Below are 22208 nucleotides of genomic sequence, written 5' to 3' on the forward strand. Positions count from 1 at the left end.
GTGGAGTTCATGCCTGGATGGGTCAGAGCTGTTTTGGTGGCACAAGGGGGACCTACTTTTTTATGCTGCTAAGTTAATATTATGCTGCTAAGTTAAACTGTCTCAATTGGCCTGATGTCCCAATGTCCTGAATTCACCCTATTGTATGCATTCAGTGTTTTAGTGGAGGTAATTAACAGTTATATCCATAAATATAATTTATGGTGAAATACTGTTAAATTGTAACAGTTAAAAAAAACTGTAAACTGGAAAATGGAGGAAAACACTTTTCTGAAACATCAAAACACTGTAATAGTACAGTAATACAAACCAATCCTGTTATTTTTGCTGTAACAATTTGTAGACCTAAACCAATTTTGTTGTATAAAACACTTTCTGCCTTCTAAAATAAAGTTGAAACACCATCATGTGTTAAACAAACTTTTACCCTCAATTTTAAATGCTTGTTGCACTGTAACATACACAGACTTTACTTGTGGATCAGTTGACTTTTCATGTTGATATGCAGTATAGAATATGGCAATACCATTTTTATACAGTACATATCTGGCAATCGCAGCTGCCAGCATTTTACCATAAAATACACAGAACAACAAATATATTTAATGTACAGCAATACCACATGCCACATTTAACAGTAATATTATAAAAGCAAACACAACGTTTGCCAAATACCTGTCTGGGAGTCGACTCTTATTGCTGAGCCGAACCAAATGAACTGACTCACTGAAAAGAGTCGGAATTCAGGGGCTGCTCTGTTTGTGTGCACGCGCTACCCTGCTGTATAGACTCTAGCATTGCCGTTCCTATGACAACGCGACTCTATAGACTCTAGAGTCACGTTGGCATAGGAACGGCCCTGCTACTACCTGCGCATTGTGAGCTCTATTCAGTTCCTTCAGTTTTACCTTCTTGTTTTCACAATAGCCCTTAGCTTAAAATTCTGTTACATATACCTAAAAGGAATATATCCCAGTGCGGTGTTTGAACACTTTGTGTGGCGTTGAGTAAGCTTATTTTGAATTTTGTTTGTTTGTTTGTTTATTCTTCTAATGCGGTGAGACCAGCTAATAACTGACGTTAGTTACCGACTTGTCTTTCTAATAAATCATCATTATGTCTACATACACGTCAAATAATGACTGTGTTAGATTGAAACTTAATAGCAACCAACCTTGTGTGTGCTTTAACGTTCAATGCAAAGTGAAGATAATTGTAAATGTATCGTTTTAGAATCACGTTGGAAACATCTGGAAATGTTCAAGGGCGAGTATCAGGTAAGGCTCAGTGTACACAGCTAGTATTTACATGAAACTGATCGTATACTACATACGTATCTTGTTGTTTTTTTTAATGACGTTCAAGGGTGGTGCCGTTGTAGAGGTCTTCAGTGCACAAGGGAAAGATCCCGTGGCAAACTGGAAACTCAGCGGCCAGCCGTCAATAAGCAAGGTAGGCACACGTATGTAGCCTAACAAGTGTCACTTTTATTATCAGTTATAGTATAATCAGTAACAGACTCCACGTTTTGTGAAGTAAACAACAGCTGCACGAGTAAATTTAAACCTATATGTCCATAAAGCTCGAAAATGTATTCAGCGTGTGTTTTGTCTTCACAATATGTTGAAGTTACTGTTGTTTTCTTTCTTTCTTTCTTTCTTTCTTTCTTTCTTTCTTTAAACAGATGTTCGATAAAGAAATGAAAGGTTTTGTGTACAGCCTCAAAGGCAGCAGTCAAACACATAGGATGCAGTTACCCAAAGATGGAAAGACGCCTCGTAAGTATAGTTAGAAGAGTGTGCTTAGAATGAGCTTTTAAGAGTTTCTAAGAATTAATTAAAAAAAAAAAAAAAAACAAAACAAAAAAAAAACATTAGCTTCCTTTTTTATTATAGTTTTTATGGTTGCTCCACAAAATCATGTCATTGTGACAGTGCCAGACTCTTATAATCAGATTAAAGCCGTTTAAAAACGGCTTTTCAACTCCATCTTCATCTGTGTTGAAGGAACAGGGGCTGTATTTGATCCATTGATTTAATTGAAATGGCTAATCCACATCATCAGCAGAGCTTGTTCATTTAAAAATCATTTATCTGTCTCATTTGGCTGACCTAATTTGAGACTGTGTATTTCATCTCTAGTTTTCCTGATTCAGAAGTTCCTGGTCTTGCAGGTGAATGTTCCTCTTGGTAAAGACTTCTCAACAGAGCTTGTGTAGGTGTCACCCAAAAATGCGTGGCATAAAAGTGTGTGGTATAAAAACACAGATTACATGGATTCATCAGTCAATGCATATACACACTGACATCACCTTAATTTAATTTGCTAAAGAATTAAACTTTTTTGGTTAACAGGACTTTTGCTTTAATGGCTAATGTGTTTTCATGCTTGTAAGATACGTTTTGCCCTTTTTTTTTCCCTGAAACTTGGAAAAGGACTTAAAGATAAATGAGATTCACTAAAGGTGAATTAGCGTGTAGATTGATTCTATTCACACACTCTTGGGTGTGTTCACACACACACACACACACACACACACACACACACACACACACAGGAAACAGTTTAAACCTGCTTCCCATTTGATTTCCAAATAAGTTGCTATTTTTAACAGCCTTGTACCTTTTTCAGTGTAACAGATCAAGGGCACTTGAAGCGAAGGCTTTACTTGTCCACTATCCATAAGGAGTTCTCAGCTACCCCTCTGCATGCCAGAATACCGCTTAGCTGCCTCAGACGAAACATTGTGAGTGCTCAGAGGAGTTGCAATACCGCCAACACCACTCAAATGCTCCAGCATTGAAATGTGTTTTAAAATTTTGCTTCTAACTGTACGTAGTGGTGTAATCTGTACATTGACCTTGGCTCATTCACCACCGAGCTGTTTCGAGGGGCTGCGTTCCTGTCTCTGGATGGCATCATAATCTCAGCCTGCTGTAAAGTCAGGCGCATCTTCACCATGAGGACTGAACCTGCAGACCATGTGGACAGAGGCTAGTGATATTCATCCAATTTGAACTTAACTGTATGGATTGGTGACAGTTATACTTGGCAGTTATTACTTGTCTAAATATTAAAAATATATTCTGTTTCCAAATTGTCTTAGAGACTTATTCATCTATGAGGCAGATGTCAGGTATATTTATGTGAATAACATAAAATTGTTTGCATGTGCTTTTTATTTTAGATCCTTATGACATAAGAAATTATCCTAAAGAGGAGATTCCTAAAAGCTGCCAGTTTCCATCTGCGATTCAGCATGTTACACAGCTAATGAATATGGATAGACTGAGACAGGCTGATCTGAGAAGTGTATCTATCAGCTCAGAATCTGGTAAGTATGAAAATAGTTCATCTTTTCATCCTTTCAATAGGTCAGCTGGATGGAAGATTTTTTTTGAGGGAGTGTGACAAGTTGAAATAAGGTGATGTGAAACAGGTGAGGCAATCGTCTAATTATAGTATATAAGGAGCCTCCAAAAAAGGCTTAGTCCGTCAAGAGCAAGGATGGGTCAAGGCTTGCCAATCTGCCAACAGATGCATCAGCGAATAATCAAACACTTTGAGAACAACATTCCCCAAAGACAAATTGGTAGGATTTTTGAAAGATTTAAAAGATTCAAGGAATCCAGTCAAATCTCAGTGCGTAAGGGGCAAGGCCAAAAACCACTTCTGAATATGCGTGATCTCCAATCCCTCAGATGTCACTGTCTTGAAAACCGCCATGAGTCTGTAATGAATATCCTCACATGGCCTTAGGAATACTTTGGTAAACCTTTGTCAGTCAACAAAGACTACCATCAAAACAGTCGTCGTGTTCTCCGGGCCAAGGAGGAAAAGATTCATCCAAGCTGTTATCAGCTTGTATATATATATATATATATATATATATATATATATATATATATATATATATATATATGCTATTACAAGCTATTTGCTGAAGATCATTTTGTAATGGATGTTGTTCTGTGATGTTATCTACCTCACAGTTTAATCTCACAACTGTGAGTGTCAAGTCAATACGCATTCAGAGAGAGTTCAAGGTTGCTAACCAAACCACATAATGCTCATTAAGTAGTGTGCTTTAAGAGTAATGGTGCCAATGGAGTAGTGATAATTGAATTAGTATGATCGTATACGGTTTAGGGCATGACTCTGTGGATATAATTATTTGCTATGTTTAATCAGTATTACAGAAGGTTTATGATTCACAGTTACTGAGTACCAGGTGAAAGAGCAAATGTCTTGGTTTCTCTGCTGTTGCTAATGTCGAACAGTAGGGAGACTTTTTACTTTGTACTGGTGCACCTCTCTTCGAATAATTTACATGAGCCAGCCCACTAAGTCTATCAAGCTAGCTAAAATACTTTGTACAATGCAAAGCTGTAAATTCTGATTGTTTCCTATATGTGTATTTTTATTATTTCGTCACCTTGTGTGTGTGATTATTATAAAATCTGTGTATTTTGTCCAAAATTTTTGGTATCCATCCAATATTGTTAGAATGCTAAAACATACATAGGAGGATAAAAGGGCCCAGGTCAGAGAAATATATACACAGACTCCTCAAATGATTTACTCTGCCAATATAACCAAGTTTGAAATACAAAAATACAATACAATACCATACAATATTCAGACACCTCCTCTTAGTCACTTGCTAGCTATCCGGAGTTCTCTAGCTCAACAACTCCAAAATATTATTAGTTCCACAACAAAAAATAAATCAGCTGATTATCATATATACCTAATTAGAGAACAAATAAATGGCTTACCTGTTCAGCAAGAAAAAAAACCCATCCATCCTGAATCCTTCTTCTGCTTATTAGAGAACTATAATGTAATATTTCACTTCCTTGTTTGATTTGTTGTGGACTCTGTTTTTCTGACTCACTCTCTCTCTCGATTGGCCATGACACCAATCACTATGTAGGAGACTTTTTTCGTGCCTGAATTTGGGGTGTGATGACTTTCATGCATCTCAGCTTGATCCTGCCAAAACTGACCACACACCCTTCACACAACACTTACTGTGAATTAATATTACATGATTGTCCATGTCACTCACAACAGCTTAGGAACATCATATTCTACAGCATTTGTGCCTCCCTGACTCAATAGTCATGATTTTTATTCATTTTTAACCAAAAAAACAACACTACACTAAATCCCTACAAATGACCTTGTGCACACGGGACTGAATCAGCATGGTCAAAGGTTTGAATCTCTCACTGAAACCTCCCACTGTTTTCAGCCTGTGGACTTGATGGCATGCCTCTTCTTGGCAGTGGGCTTTCATCTTCTCTCCTTATTCATGTTCCTGCCCGTTCTATTCCAGGAAAAACTCTTTTATCTTTATATTTCTCTTCGCGCAGGTGTCGCTTACCCTCCTGTGGCAGTAGCACTTTCCTACTGACCTCCTGGAATTATGTGATCTATTGGCTCTATAAAACTGCTCTTCAAATAACTTGCAACTTTTTGATTAAAGGGGCACAGGATTTAAAAACAAGTTAAGATGTCATGCCATTGTTGATCCTGCTCTAAATAATGACTACACTCATAGAAAATTGGTTCTTCAAGAGTTCTTAAAGGGGTTTTAAAAGTTTATGGATAATTAAAGGTTCCTACATTCTAAAAATGGTTTTTAAGTGTGCCCTCAGAAGGACAGGTCGACGAACCCCAGTGTGCTGTTTCTTAGCAACTCTGTATCAAAACCTTTTGGGCCACATTCATTCAAACCCCACTGACTGTAGCTTGCTGCCAATTTGAAATGACAGAGTATTTTGTATGCCATGCTGCCAAGGTGACCTGACCTTGCTTATTTGTAATATTGCTTTATTTCTGCGAGTAACATCTAAAAATATAATTCAGCTTCAATTTCAGCAGCATATCAAGAGCGCTAAAATGAATATTGTGTATTCAAAGAAGAATCCTTTGATTCCCTTAACAATGGTTTTACATAGAGTAATTTGTTATATCTTTACGTGAACTGCTTAAATATTCCAGTAGGCCTATTTTTAACAGATAATGTCCTTACCGGGTGGTTCAAATGTGAACTGTGTACATCTTATTCACTGTGAACATTTTGCCGTTTACTATCAGCAGATACATATTAAATATATACATATATATACTTTAAATACCTTGATAAGGCATATTGACTTGGAGCAGTATTCTGCACTGAAAAATATTTTATACCAGTCCATACAGGACTTTGTGGAGTTTCTTTGTTATTGTTGTGACCAAAAATGCTTGATTTTGCTTCTGCTTTTTTTCAAAATTTGCAACTTGCAGAGTTGTTTGTGCTTTTTTGTGGGAAAACAATTTGAATTGCCAAAATTTCTTTGTCTTGCACAATTTAGCAAAAATTATTTGCAAGACAGCTATCAGCAGTAGTATCTATTAATGACATACAGTACTGTGCAAAAGTTTTTGGCACACACAAAGAAATGCTGTAGAATAAAGATGCCTTCAAAAATAATGGAATGTTTCTACATTTTTAAAAAAAATGCTGTAAAGAGCAGTAAACAGTAGTAAATGAAACAAAGTAAATATTTGGTATGACAAAAAAATAAATATATAAATAAAAATAGTAGTCTCCGGTACAATTTGTGCAGTTTTATAAGGAAATGAGCTGTAAGTTTTATTGAGCATCTTGCAGAACCAGCCACAGTTCTTCTTGAGACTTTTACTGTCGCACTCGCTTCTTATTTTTGCAGCAAAATCCAGCCGCCTTCATTATGTTTTTGTCTGAAAAGTGTTTGTTACCACTTAATATGCTGCTTTCTTTACTGACACAAACATTTTTCTGTAACCTTTAATTTTGTGCTAGAAAACTAATGTTTGGGAATCTAAAATGTTTTTTGTACTGACTTGATAATGTAGAAGTCATAAAATAAAAATCTATAAGTTTGTACTAAAAAATAGGGTGCCTAAAACTTTTGCACTATTTATAGATCTTTTTTTATTTATTTAGCTGATTTTATTGTATAATTCAAATTAGCGACCCCTGGATGAAGCTACTCAAATCTTAATGACTGCTTGATACAGTACGACTTATTTTTGAAACAACACAATACAAAGTTCTTTTTTTTCTCATTTATTGCTTGGAAATAGAAGACAGAGCAGTGATGTAAAAGGTGTCCAAAACAGCCTACACACTGAGCTCTTTAGATTTTTCCAACAATTCGCAACATATTACAGTTCCTGCACCATAAATAAAAATGGATGCAATGTGAAGCATGATGTTTGTTCCATTTTTACTCAATTTTTTGAACATCTATGAGTGAAATAAATGTAATTGGCAAGCTAGGACTTCTAGTAAGTCCTTGTGTCAAAGTCCATGATGCCAGCAAGTATAGATACTACACTACACATATATAATGCTTCACTGACAATCAGGATCAACATGATCAACAATAATGTATATTACTACATTACTTGTGAAATATAATGCCTTGCTGTTGGGCCTGTCTGCTGTATAGCACCGATGCTAAACTCACTAACTAAATATTACAATATCAGTTTTGATGAAATGATTCTTTATAGCCCTAGATTTTCTTTACTGCTTGCTTCACATTTATGATGTATTTATAATAATGTACTTCTTTAATGACTTGTAGATCAGCTGAGTACTGGGAGACCAGCTCGGGGTCCTAAAACCCAGGACTGCTCCCATATTGCTTTCGGTTCGAAAGTCACAGGATGCCCTCCTAGCACTGCAAGAAAGGGCAGTTCACTGGCAAATGTGACCGAACACAAAGCTCATTCAGGTAAATGCAAACTTCTGCATGAGGAAACATAACCACATCTGGTAGATGTTGCTCATAGCCTTGTGGGTTTTCAATGCAAAGCCTAGCTCCATCTTATTACAGCTGATACTTGCCTTAATTTTACAGTTAACTACAGTCACTGTATTTCCAAAGACTAATGTATGTATGTTAATGTACTGTACAAAGAGTCTGATTATTTGAAGAAAGATGCACAAATGAGGATTGCAGAGTTGTTGACAACATTAATCTTAATATGCGTACTAAATAATAAATGCACTCCCACATAGTTATATTTACTCTTACATAATAACTTTAATAGGAGTTATGGCTCACTCAGTGTGCAGCTGCACATCCCCATGCAAATAGCAGGTTGTCAATGACATTTCGTTGTAATTGTGCTGTAATAAATATATGCACCATAAATTAATCTAGTATAATATCTGTATTCATGATCATAGGGAGAAGTGGAAGACTAAAGGCACAACCACCAGCTGAGCAAGCATCTTCTGAAAGGACAGGGTCTGGGAGGCCAAAGCAGATTTATAATGCTGGGAAAGAGAGAAAAGTTGCACGTAAGGATATAATTTTTCTTTATTAGATGACTGCAAAGTAATCATAATTGTATTTATCCATTTTCAAATAATCCTGTTTAGCTGAGTTTGCTATTGGAATGCTATGTGAAACCTGTGTTCTTTGCAGTCAGTTTAGATTTGATATTTGCCCTTCTCAATCAGCACATTAGATGTGTGTTTATATTTTATCATTTATCATTTACATGTAAATAGTAATATAATTAAAATAGTACTCATAAAACATATTTAAGTACAAAAATATATCTATTAAATATGATTTTGGTGACTCTGTTTTTAAGGAAATCATAGAGAAATAGACAGACATCAGCCAATAGATCACTGCATTCCAGGTGAGTGACTGTAATGATATTCCAGTGTTATCATATGATCAGTAAAGCATAGACGGTGCCGCTTTATGAAAATTATCTTTTTAGATCATTATTTATTATTAATATCCAGTACTATACCAGAACTAAAAAGTTTTGACCTCATGTACAATTTTATTTTAAATGAAGGTTTTTGGTCAATGTCAATGTGCAATAAAATACCAGTTCTCTTCAGCACTGAAAGACAACCTCCAGCCTCCCTCAGAAAACAGAAAAAGAAGAGAAAGTTCATTAGTGATAAAAGGACATTAAATATTCTGTGTGGGTTAGAAAGAAGTCTCAAGAGTTCAGGCCAGCATGAACTGTTGGCAATTAGAAAAGGTGATTACAGTGTAAGACTTTTCAAAAAACATTATGTGAATTTAAATCTGCAAAGCTCTTTTAAAGAGTTGGAGTCACTGCTACACTTGAGAAGCACTTTGCAAGTGTTTGTGGTTTAATTAGGCGACTACTGAAAAGGTGAGGCTGAGTGGTGCCTGATAGATCATTTTGAGCATTCTCATTATGAAATGATCCTTCATACAGTGTAAAGCATCATGTCTTTACATAATTTGCTTTTATGAAAGGTAATATCATAATGGTGTATGACCTTCATTCAGATGGCACTGTGTAAGTGTCTGTCAGTTACAGGGCCAGGCTTACAGTGCACAATGTTAAAGTCCTGTTCATTCAGAGAACACAATACTGCTATTTAATGTTAGAAGAAAAGTAGCAACTGGTGTGATTTATTAATTTGAAGATGTGATGAGGAAAAGCCCAAATACCTAAAAGTATCATTTGACTCACCAACAGAGGGTTGAAGACTCGCCAATTGTAACAGACAAGCTAATTAAAACACATATTTACTAATTGGAAGAAACTGAACACCAGTTAAACACCTCATGGGGATGATATACATCACATGCCAAAACATAACATTTGATGCCAAAGTAATTAAAGCTATCATTTATTTTCTGTGTATAAAGAAGTGGCAATAATAGAAATATTGTCCTATGGTTAGAACACCCAGGTGAATATTTCTTGTGGAGGCTGTACCATAATCATACCCAGAGGCATGACATTTAAATTTTACAAGATGGAGGTACATGGACTACTCAACATCAGTTTTAAAATAAAGTTCATGGGTGCCATAGCCTTCACTCAAGGTGAAATAAACTTCACAGTTCATCTACACTCCCACAGTTGCACTTAAGTGCTGTGCATTTGCTTGAAATAGATCACATACACACTTGCTGTATTCATCACCTTGGTCTCGGTGGTGTCTTTGGCTTGCCTCTCTCTGGGTGTCTTTTCTCTTTAATGCAAGGGCACACAGACCCCACAGGCTCCGATATAGCTGGATTTGAATTATGATCGTGCAGAAGCAGTGCTCACCATCTACTAATGATGCTGTTTGTGTGCCAGCGGGAAAACCACAAAGCTCCCCTACCCCATCACACATACTTGCACACTAGTAGCTAATGATGTTTTTTTTCTTACCCTCTTTTCCCTGTCTTCTCTAAGGATTGAAAAATAATAATAAATTTGCATTGTTTCAGTACTTCACTTGCATTTAGGCATATTTTAAGAGTTCATTAAAGCATAATGTTGCAATTACCAAATGTTGCGTGAAAACAGGACTGGATGTGTCCTATAAATTCACCCGCAGCTTCTGACAAGCATCACAGCATTCATCGCAGTCTGCTTTATCATGATTATCCACTTATTTGCATATGCTCATTAAAATGAACTCCGGAAAGGAATATGAGCTTCGGTATGAAAAATGAATGCTGAAACATTATGTGTAGTAATTAGATCTCTATTATTGATCTGCTTTGTGCCATTAAGTCAATGTGAGTTTCCTGAAGGAGAAACAAGCAGTTAATGTTCTCTGACTGAACACCGCAGCGTGTTTTCCATTAAATCAAATTTGTGATAGAATTGACAGGAAATTTTTTGTCCTCAACTTCAAGTACTTCAAGAAAGAGCACACAAATCTGCACTTCTTCACGAGGGTACTTTTACATTACTTTCCATTATGTTCCAAACACAACTGTTCTGCCCATCCAGAGCATTTAGGTGTATCTATGTGTTTTAGGAAGATAACATGATTGCCATTTATTATTTGCAGCCAGGACATCCATCTTGGAAATCTAGCTTTAATGCTCAAGTGCTCAAGTGTACTATATAAAACTCAATATGCTCTTGTTCTACAGATCAGACATGTAGTTCATGTTCTCCTGAGCCAGTTCCCAAAACTTCAGAATGCCAATCTCCATCTGATTCACTCCCTGATTTGCATATTCTTGAGAATGGAAATAGTGCCAGCAGAGGAACTTCAACCCCACTCAGTCAGGATGAAACTGAAGAAGAGGATGGGGAGGAGGTCTTTACTTTTTCTTCATGTCCTCACTCAGCCAAAAGGGGTCAACTTTTCAGCGTGACCTTTGAGGGTTTATCTTCTGACCCTAAAGTTGACAACCTAGAGTGGGACAGAGAGCGGAAAGTGGCATGTTTGGAAGATGACTTCATTGGGAGTGAGGGTGAAGAGGTACACACACACACACACACACACACACAAGAAACACTGAAATGATTAATAAGACTTATCAAATGCTTAAATATACTATATATTTAATGTTAAGAGAGTCAGCCAAAAGTCAGCTAACAACCAGTTTCATTATTCGTGATACTGTTTTTAAAACAAATAATGCCTTTAAACATGTCCAACATGTCATGTCAAACATGTGCTTCACATAGTGAAGCATTTCCACCCTACCTATGATAAAGCTTGGTTTCATTACCTGGCAAACACATAAAACGCACACACAATGCTTGAACAGTGGTAGCTCTGTGATTAAAATGTTGGACTACACGTCTGGATAAGGGCGTCTGCCAAATGTAAATGTAAATGAACAAACTGAGAGTCCCAGTTCAGAGCTTTGACAGCAATTAACACATTTATGCCTGCATCTTGGGCCCAATTATCCAATTTCAGAACCCTCAATGTGTTGTTAAAGTAATTTGTATGTTTATTCTACTGGGATATCACAGAAAGAGACCAATAATGCAGAGAACAAACAGAATTATTAAACAGTGATAATTGATTTTTAAAGCTGAATAAAGCCATGGTCCCATCCTGTGGGGACCCCAAAGGTGTATATCACATCGTTACACAAAAAGAATGCAAGAAGGAAATGGTCATTTTGACTCAAAGCAGTGGTGGGGTGCAATGTTAGGCAATCCTTTATCCTTTTAGAAAATTAATTGTCAGGGTGCTTTTTTTGAACAAATAACCCCATCCCTTGCAATTGATTATTTTATTTCTTGCCAACAATTTTTATTAAGTTTATTATTAATCTAAGAATAACACATTACAAATTGAATCATTTTAGTTAAGTTTAATGATGTAAAACATCTGTGAAACAAGTGAGTTTCTGTTGTCACTGTATAGCAACTATAAACAGTCATTCCTTTACCTGCATCTCTTTAATTTCTTTGTCTTGAAGATAATATGACAAAAAAAAAATGTAGCTTGCCATGTTATAAAGAAAATGCTAAGCCCTCTGTCCTGAAGACATTCCGTCTTTCACATCTTGGAAAACTTAAAATTACAGCTTTACATCCAACTTTTACAAAGTGTGGACAATTATAGCTCCTTACATAAAAATAAATAAATCTGCCCTCGCAGAAAACTCAACCATTATGTGTTAATTACTCTGTTTAGTTGGAGCATTCACCATAAATTTTCTGTCTAAGCTGTTACTATTGATAGTAGAACAAGCATATTATTGTAAACCAATATAAATCTCAGATTAAATTTGTCAAAAACTTCTGACCAATAAATAAAGGTATAAATAGATTTTAGCTGCCATCACCATTTATTCAGACAGCAACATACAATTACTCTGTTTCGTATAACAATGTCAGAATTTGACTTTAAAACTGTCCAAATGAAATAATAAAATAATAATAATAATAATAAACAGGTTGGAGATAAGTGTTCCTGTCTCTAACTGATAGAATGTAACATTTGTAAGATTTTCAGAACATTACTCCCAGATGATTTTATCAGCCCTATAAATCCTTCATACCTCAGTGACAGACACTTAGCACAACTGGATCATTTGTGCTTAGAAACAGCAGTAAATTGTCAATACAGACATATACTTTATCTTCCTTGGTTCCCTTACAAAGACACATATCTCAGCTCCCGAAGGGCTCGTGATTCAACTATGTCAATGCAGAAATGCTTTGCTTCATTTCTTTTGACACTGTATTCAGCTCTGTTGATATCTCTTCAGTTCAGAATTTTGTGAAGAATACATCACTTTTTCTCATGCTCTATTTCCTTTCCCACAGGGAAATCAGTCCCATCTCTAGTATATATATAGCACAGCACTTACTTAGTAGTGTTTAATTTACACCACTGACAGTTTGATTTGGTCTTTTCATTTAACTTATTCCTTCCTTCCCTTCCTCCTACTGCTAAAGTGTTTTTAAACACCACTGTCTCACAATTTAGTCTTTTGCAAATTCCCACCCTAGTGCTCACCTATCATATAACAGCTACCAACTGGGAAGGGTGAAAGCTAGCACATGGTTCCGCCAAGACACGTGAAAGCCAGTGACTGCATCTTTTCAAACCGTGGCTCATGCTGTGTCAGGGCAACAAAACCCACTCAGAGGAAAGTGCTAGCTGCCCTATTCCACATACACACACCCAAAATTGGCTACTGTCAGACAGGGCAGAGAGTAAAACCATCCCTCCTACTTAGACAGCTGGGCAAATTTACCTAAATTTATGATTGGTTCTGAACCCATTCATAGGAAGGTGTTGTCATTGCTGGTAAATCTGCTGTGTGTTCTTCCATCCATCCATCCATTTTCTGTACCGCTTATTCTACACAGGGTCGCGGGGAGCCCGGAGCCTCCTATCCCAGGGAACTCAGGGGACACACTAGACAGTGTGCAAACCCATCGCAGGGCACAGTCGCACACCCATTCACACACTACAGACAATTTGGCAATGCCGATCAGCCTAAAATACATGTCTTAGGAGTGGGGGAGGAAACCGGAGTACCCGGAGGAAACCCCCAAAGCACGAGGAGTCCACACACACAGGGCGGAGATGGAAATTGAACCTCCAACCCTGGAGGTGCAAGGCAAACGTCAGTGTTATCAGTGTTTCTTTGTTTAGTTAATTTCCTACTGGTCAACAATTCTTGTGCAGGTTAGTATTTATAATAGTACAGTGCTATGAAAAAGTATTCCTGATTTCTTTTGTTTTTGTGTATATCTCATACTAAATAGTTTTAGATCTTCAAATGAAATACAACATAGAACAAAGGCAACCTGTTGTTGTTTTTTTTATTGAAGCAAAAATAGTTATCCAACACCTATCACCTATGTGAAAAACTAATTGCACCCTCAAACTTAAAATCTGGTTGTGCCACCTTTAGCAGCCTTTCACATACTTGAGTTTCAATTTACGGACCAAAGACCAGATATTCTCCTTTAGGATTTTCTGGTAGAAAGCAGAAAACATGTTTCCCTCAGTTACTTCACTTTGCCCAGGTCCTGAAGCAGCAAAGCATCCCCACACCATCACACACCACCACCATGCTTGACTGTAGGTATGATGTTCTTCATGTGGAATTCTGTTTTTGGTTTATGCCAGATGTAACGGGAGACATGTCTTCCAAATAATTCCACTTTTGACTCATCAGTCCACAGAACATTCTCCCAAAATGTTTGAGGATCATCAAGGTGTGTTTTGGCAAAATTCAGACGAGCCTTAATGTTCTTCTGGGTCAGCAGTGGTTTTCACCTCGCCACTCTTCCAGGGATGCCATTTTTGCCCAGTGTCTTTCTGATAGTGGAGTCATGAACAGTGACTTTTATTGATACAAGAGAGGCCTGTAGTTCCTTTGATGTTGTTCTTGGCTGTTTTCCTGGATGAGTAGTCACTGTGCTCTTGGAGAAATTTTGGAAGGTCGGTCACTTTTTAGAAGGTTCACTACTGTTCTGAGTTTTTCCATTTGGAGATAATGGCTCTCAGTGTGGTTCTTTGGAGTCCAGAGCCTTTGAAATAGCTTTGCAACCCTTCCCAGATTTACATATTTCAATTACCTACTTCTTTATAATTTCTGGAATTTCTTTCAATTTTGGCATAGTGTGTTACTGGGTAAGACCTTTTAACCAACTTCATGCTGTTAAAAAAGTTCTATTTAAGTGTTGATTTGATTGAACAGGGTTTGCGGTAATCAGGCCTGGTTGTGTCTAGTCCAGCTGAACCCCATTATGATGCAGATTCATAGATTTGGGGAATTAAAAACTACAGGGGAAAATACATTTTCACACAGGCCCAGTTGGTATTGGATAACTTTTTTGATTCAATAAATAACATTATCATTGAAAAACTGTATTTTGTGTTTACTCAGACTGCCTTTTAATTTCTGAAACAATTTAGTATGAGATATACACAAAAACAGACGAAATCAGCAAATACTTTTTCACAGCACTGTATTTATATAATTGCTGTTTCTTTACTCTTGCACTAATCAACAGTTCATGTAAAACCTTTCAGACAACGCTGAATACTTATACTTATAGCCAATTTTTACTGTTTCAAAAAACCTTGATAAAGAAGATACATCACTGATTTTTTTTTTTGTTTTTGAATAGCAGAATGTGCTATAGAGCAGATGTTGCAGCCATATAACTCTTTAACTGTAGAATGAGTTCCATGGACCGTCTCAGTACAGATTTATCAACAAACATAATCCAATAATTCAAATGCTTGCATTAATATTTTGACTATTTATTAGAGCCATAGAGCTTTTTTTTACATTTCTTTTTACAAAACCCATTAGGTCCAAGATGACATTATTTATAGGCTACTTGTTTGGTTTGAGGTTTGAATGAAACCTATTCAACTGGCCAGACAAGCAAGGCTATAAATATAGGATCTCAATAATATAATGATTTTTTGTAACAAAAAAATAAAAAATAAAAAATCAGACCTCTTAGCTGTGCTTCACAGAAGGGTGGCCTGTTGCCCACTTTAAAAATCACTGTTATAGAAGATAATATAAGCAACAGATGTACCTTTATATAGCTGAACCTTTCAGTATGGACATTGCATGCAATATGCAGGAATATTTGTTGAAGCAGAATGCCAGGATGAAATAACTGAGACATATTGGTATCATCATTAGTCCAAAGCATTGCTCGCTGTTTAAGGGCATTAGTTCAGATCAAAGCCCCACAAGCTAAAAGCCTTCATCTCTTTCTGAGCAGAGGCCGACAGACAGCTTGCAGCGCTCTGATTAATTGCAGGTAACTAAGTTATACATATTAATTATTTATTTAAAGTGTGTGTTTTCTGAGGCAAAATGTATTTTATTACAGTTCTGGAAATCACAACCCATCACTGTGAAAATTTTATGTATTATTGAGTTCATTTAGTTATTACTAGCTTATTTGACTTGAATTGAAAGGGTTTGCTCTAAACTTCACTAACTGAAAAACAAGTTGGCCTATAAATAACGTCAGCTTGGATGATGGAAACTTCAGGAATAAAAGCTCTCTGGCTCCAATAAATATCCAAGAATTTGTTGTACACATTTTTAATGATTAAAATGTATTTTTTTGTCAAAACCATAAACTATGCATGTGTGCTTTGCTAGTGATGTCATACATATAACTGGCTTTTTGTCAGATATACAGCAATTTGGATATTGTACTCATTTATCACCATGCAGTGTTGTGCTGCTCTGCCATCCCATCACCTATAGATGCTCTCTCTCTCTCTCTCTCTCTCGCTCTCTCTCTCTCACTCTCTCTCTCCCTCTCTCTCTCACTCTCTCTCTCTCTTTTGCTCTTTGTCTCAGGATCAGAGCTTCTTTGGATTCCTCTCTCAGAGATTTGGAGCACACACTAGTCCTGCTCCTCCTACCCTGGCTTCTGTTCCCATTTCCAGATCTACCTCTTCACCCAGGCTTTGCACTGAGCCAACTAAGGCCTCTACTGTTACACATGCATCCACACAGTCTTCCAAAGAGGGGTCCCGAAGGACTGAGATGGCACGTGTGGCACCGACCCGCTGTCTCTCACCTTGCACTAACAAAAAAGGGAGCAGAACGGAACACTCTAGACCTGGGCAAAACAGGCCTGATGGAGATATAAGGACACCCATTAATAGAACATCTGTTCGAGAAATTCCCTCTGAGGATTTGAAGCTCCACAATGTGAGTATGGTTTCCAAAAAGAAGCTTATTCATTCCAGATTTTGCCTTATCCTAACTGAATTGATTCTATTCTCACAATACTGCCAGCACTTCTGTGATTTCAGAAGCTGCTTGACTAACAGCAGTCCTCCTCCTATTTAGTACTTTTGCATATATATCTCTCAGATGTCCCTTCTATTCACTACAGTGTTTGTCCTGTATGTCATATTAGGGCAAAAAACACTTGTTCAGAACACATTATTATACACATCATTTCTGATGTGTATAATCTTAGGTTCCCAATGAACAATGTTCAGCAGCAAGGCTCAGCTGGAAATCACAGTCCACTAGTGAAGAGAACTCTCTATAATGACTATTTACATTACAGTTGGAGAAAAGGAAAATGGATGACAACATTCAACCTTCAAAACATATTATACATACTGTATACTTGTTGAGCATGCTTGTACACATAAACAAGCTTTTACTAGAACACATTATTAAGGCTCTTAAATGTTATTAGAAATAGATTAGCTGAAGTGCATACTTCAAATGAAAGGGCCCACATGAGCAGAGTGGTTTGTTTATAAGTGCTTTTGTTCACCCTCATAGACAGCATTTTGTAAACAGGTGTTGTACTGAACCTATTGACCATAGGGTTTTGCATTTGAAAAAACACTGCTGCAAGTGCAGGTTTTTCTCAGTACAGGATAGTTTTTTTTTCCTCAAGATTCCTTTTTTTCTCTCTTTCCCATTCTTCAGCACTGCTTTATGAATAAAGTAATATTCCATATGCACTCATCAGTTAATATCAGTATCAGCACTTTGTCTCTTTGAGCAGATATCGGCAGTGGGGGCAAGCACTTCTGCTGATGCCTTTGGTCTAATGAAGTGCCAATTAGGCTTCAGTGTCTCATGGATTGGTTTCTAATTAGTTATAGCCTGTAACACATGACTGCCTACATGCTTTGTGGAGCGGCACTGGGAGAATAATGAAGCTGTTTGTCATCTACAGGTGAGAGAGAGCATGAGGAGGATGAGGATGCCTGTGGGCTCCAGCATATGTGATTTATCTAAGAGAGCAGAGCAGGAGGAGGATGAAGAAGAAGAGCTGCGGATGTTAGCTAGTCTAAAAAGACAGCAGGAAGAGGAGGAGGGTGGGACCTGTGACTCAGGCCTCAGTGCTTCACAGGTAGGAGAGATCTCACACACAATCATACAGTGGTGCTTGAAAGTTTGTGAACCCTTTAGATTTTTCTGTATCCAATGTCCTAAAAGTAGACCAAGAGAACCCAATTTTTAAAAATGGCAATTAACCCAATTACACAATTAAACAAATGAACAAGTATAATATGTTTGTCTCATTTGTTTTATTGGGATCTCTGTGCCTACTTTTAGGACTTGTGTGAAAGTCTGATGAGGTTTTAGGTCATATTTATGTAGATATATAGAAAATTCAAAAGGGTTCACAAACTTTCAAGAACCACTATGTGTTTTATATGATCATATTGTATATGTGTTTGATTGTACTGTAATACTAGCTGCTACACTAAACGATATATACAGAATATCCATTTAAAAAAATACTTTTTAGATTTAAACAGCTGCACAAATTTCTGCATGTAATCCCTGTTGTCAGGTTCAGCAGTGCAATGTCAGCCTGAGTATGAGGAGTGATGACACTTCTACATGGACCCAGTGTATCCCTCTAGTGAGTTGCCATCTGCACATGCACACAGGCATGTCCTCTGGTGTAAGACATATCTCAGTGCTCAGCCTCATTAAAGTGACTTGAATATGTGACCTACAGGACGGTGCTTGAAGTCTCAAGCTCAGGTTGTTAAGATGAAGAAAGCTTCAAAAACTCGTTAGAGAAAGATTACATGCATGGCTTATAGCTGGGGAAGAAAACATGGGTGTGAACTTCAAAATATAGGCACGATTTATATATGGTTTTCCAAGTTGGGGTTAATAATTTGGGTTAGGCTTAAACAAGTTCTACAGTGCACAGTGCAATGCACTGTCCTTCTTAGCCAAGGGTATTAGCTGTATTAGTGGAAAGCATTGTTTTGTCCTTGCATGAGCACAGCAGCAATACTGCCATCATCAGACAGCAGGTATGACACATCAGAGTTCTCAGAACTATAGTCTTTATAGTGTTTTGGTGAATTTATACTCTGTTGGTGCTCTCTCTCTCCTGCTCTTACCAGTACTTACACACACCCACAGTATCCAGATACATGTTTTGCTAGATTAGCTGATATATATATATATATATATATATATATATATATATATATATATATATATATATATATATATATATATATATATATATAATGATATATATTATATAAAGAACGCTATTGTAATATGCACTGTGCAATTATATGCTATATATACATATCTGTGATTGTCAGGCATCTGAACAGGGCCAGTACTACCAGAAAGAGATGAATCCACTTCTCTACTCTAATCCCAGGTAAGAAGCAAGTTGATTTGATCAATTTGCTTAAGTAAGAAACCTCAGACATCAGCATATGCATATGTTAAAACAGAGTTTGCAATTGTCTTGTCTTTCACAGCTTTCTGTCAAAATGACAGACAATGTATACACCTTTTACTTGCTGTCAGATGCAGTTTGAGTTCAATCAAAGATTTCTTCCGTGATTTATTTTCTCCTCTATTATCTATCTTTAACATATTTAGAAGTTTGAACCTTTGTGTGAGCAGTGAACAAAAAAGAAGACAGATTATTTCAGAGTACAAAGATGACATCAAAGTACAGAGGTGACATCCACAGAAGTCACTGAGGAAAAAAGTTGTTGACACAAATCCTAAAACAAACAAAACAAAACAAAACAAAACAAGCAACAACAACAAAACAATTTCACCATGTGCATATAGAAATTAATCTTGCTAAATAATTACTGGTAAACTACCCACAATGTAAACTGAATGATTACAATAGTTTATAATGATTACGATTATAAAACTCCAAGTAAAGAATGCTTCATATCCAGTTGATTTAGTTATGTTGCATGTTACACTGTTGCTTTAGTGTGAAATCCAGCACATAAGGGGAAGGTGCTCCACCAAGTAACTAATTAAGCATTCTTGTCAGGGTTGATGAGTATTCTCTAGTTTCTAGTGCTGCCACACAAGTGCTTAAAGGCTTGCATGTGTCACCTGGCTGTCATCCCTGTAGGGGGGGCTCCCCAGGAGGTCATCCATTTCCTCTTCTCCCTCTCAGCAGGGAACCTGACAGTCAGCGCCACATGGTACCTACGAAAGGTTTCGATGAAAACTGAACTTCTTCTGAAGATGTGGGCCGTATGCATGTTGGGTCCATATGCACGTTGCAAGCTAGCTTAAATCTTATCATGCATACATATTTTTAAACTAAGCAGCTGTGTTTGGTTACTGTATTACTGCCTAGTTACTTAATTACTGCATACCAAAGAGCTCAAAGTAACAAACAGTGTTAGTCTATCAACTGCAAGGTTCATTGGGCAGAGGCGGTCAGCTGCCACCTGATAAATGATCCATAACCTACCACAATTTACTTTTTTTATTGTTATTATTGTATTATGTATCATGTATATTATTCTATAGTTCGATTTAAGCACTGTAATATAAGCACTGGGAGCAGCTACTTTATTGCGGAAAGTCTTGGAGTTGTACTTAGGATTTTATATGTCTTCTCATTTTAGCTGATGGCTTATTACATCATTACCCACAATATTAAGGAACAGGTCCAGATAATTATAAATATACAGTTCAGTGCTATTCTTAGAACAGAGATTTTCCTCCCTCCCCCTATAGGGAATGGATGGAGGTTATCAGCCCTCCGATAATTCATCCCAGACAACAGCAGACTGAGACCAAAGGAGACCACAGCAACACATACACCAAAGGTGTTACATTAATGCTTTTACACTTAGGTTTATGCTTTGCATTAAAGAAGGTGTGATGTGTAGTGTAGGTTTAAAAATTTTACCATGGTGGAACTTAAACTGAAAAAAAGAGAAGTCTATAACAGAACAATTGAGCAGGCCTGATATGTGTGGTAAGCGACACGGTTTGATAAACAGTCTCTAATATATGCATTGTGTGTTTTAGGTTCTGTGGTTGAGGAGAACTGCAGCAAGGACGTGTTTCTCAGTCTGCTCTATGATTCATGTCTGAACTGCTACTTTGATCCTCAGACTGGGAAGTACTATGAGCTGATCTAAGTTCAGTGAAATCAAGAAGACTGATTCATATAGTCTGACATAACAATATATTCCAGATATCATATAATAACAGGCACACTATTAAAGCTGCATTTTTTTTTAAAGATTTTGAACTGTTTTAGGTTTATTTAGGTTGTTCTTTAATTATTAAGGCAAGACACTATAGACAGATAATTTTGGTCAGGTCAGTTAGATTTTTGAATATATTGCATCCATATCATCTCTTTAAACTGTAGCAATAGATAGATCAAAACTCAACCATAAAATTGTTTTGTCCATTTTGACCACTGTACTATCTGAAACTTTTATTCAGGCTTAAATTTCACACACTTGGCACAATCAAACTTTGTTTCCTGATGTAACTGATGTAAATTTACGTCATTATTGTACACATGTCAGTTTCCTTTATAAACCTTATACAGTTTCCTCCATTAATATTGGCACCCTTGGTAAATATGTGCAAAGAAGGCTGTGAAAAACTGTCTTTGTTGTTTAACCTTTTGATCTATTGTTTAAAAAAATTGACAAAATACTCTGCTCTCATGGATATCAAACAATTGCAAACAAAACACAGGTTTATCAAAAAAAAAACACTGTTAAATATACAGTACTGCGCAATTTTTTTTCACAAAGTCTCTCAGTTTATTCAAAAAGGCGAGAGTATATATATCAGACAATAGTTTTAATTCTTATTGGTTAGACACAAATCATCAGACAGTCATGTGCCTCAGCAACAGTGTGATCATCGGTCAAAGTAAAAACGGCGGGCCATTGGTACATCTCAAACGAAGAAGAGACAGCGGTAGCATGTTTTAGCAAGATAAGAGAAACTAAGAGAAAGACATATTCCTGTGATATCGGTTGTCGAGGAGATGAGAAAAAGGTCACAAAACTCACATAAACTCATGAGTTAAAGTAAGAGAGCATGCTATATTGATATTTATCAGATAACTATTGTTGAAATTACCCAAAGCACTTCTAGTGTCTTGCCTTAACATACACAGATTTAAGGAATTTGCTGTATAGGCAT

At 36.8% G+C, this 22208-nt stretch overlaps 1 protein-coding gene across 17 annotated transcripts; it reads left to right on the forward strand.

Moving 5' to 3' along the window:
• Nucleotides 1-744: 744 nt before the first annotated feature.
• On the forward strand, nucleotides 745-21284 carry cfap20dc (CFAP20 domain containing). 17 transcript variants are annotated; one of them, XM_053636685.1, is made up of 20 exons: nucleotides 753-878; nucleotides 1234-1277; nucleotides 1366-1452; nucleotides 1685-1778; nucleotides 2142-2214; nucleotides 2632-2746; nucleotides 2840-2993; nucleotides 3188-3334; nucleotides 7626-7775; nucleotides 8234-8347; nucleotides 8647-8697; nucleotides 10929-11263; nucleotides 16608-16964; nucleotides 17959-18135; nucleotides 18583-18696; nucleotides 19364-19425; nucleotides 19653-19733; nucleotides 20197-20224; nucleotides 20769-20860; nucleotides 21066-21284. In XM_053636685.1, the coding sequence occupies exons 2-19, from the start codon at nucleotides 1257-1259 to the stop codon at nucleotides 20823-20825; spliced, it is 2217 nt and encodes a 738-aa protein (XP_053492660.1). In that variant the 5' UTR covers nucleotides 753-878; nucleotides 1234-1256; the 3' UTR covers nucleotides 20826-20860; nucleotides 21066-21284. The 17 variants fall into 17 exon arrangements, 12 of the variants coding, with proteins under 12 accessions (XP_053492666.1, XP_053492664.1, XP_053492667.1 ...); XM_053636687.1 differs by lacking the exon at nucleotides 21066-21284 and having other exon boundaries at nucleotides 20197-20269; nucleotides 20769-20832; XM_053636680.1 differs by lacking the exon at nucleotides 20197-20224 and having other exon boundaries at nucleotides 754-878.
• The last annotated feature ends 924 nt before the right edge of the window (nucleotides 21285-22208 follow it).

Source organism: Ictalurus furcatus, chromosome 11 (genome assembly GCF_023375685.1).
Source record: "Ictalurus furcatus strain D&B chromosome 11, Billie_1.0, whole genome shotgun sequence".
Taxonomy (NCBI): domain Eukaryota; kingdom Metazoa; phylum Chordata; class Actinopteri; order Siluriformes; family Ictaluridae; genus Ictalurus; species Ictalurus furcatus.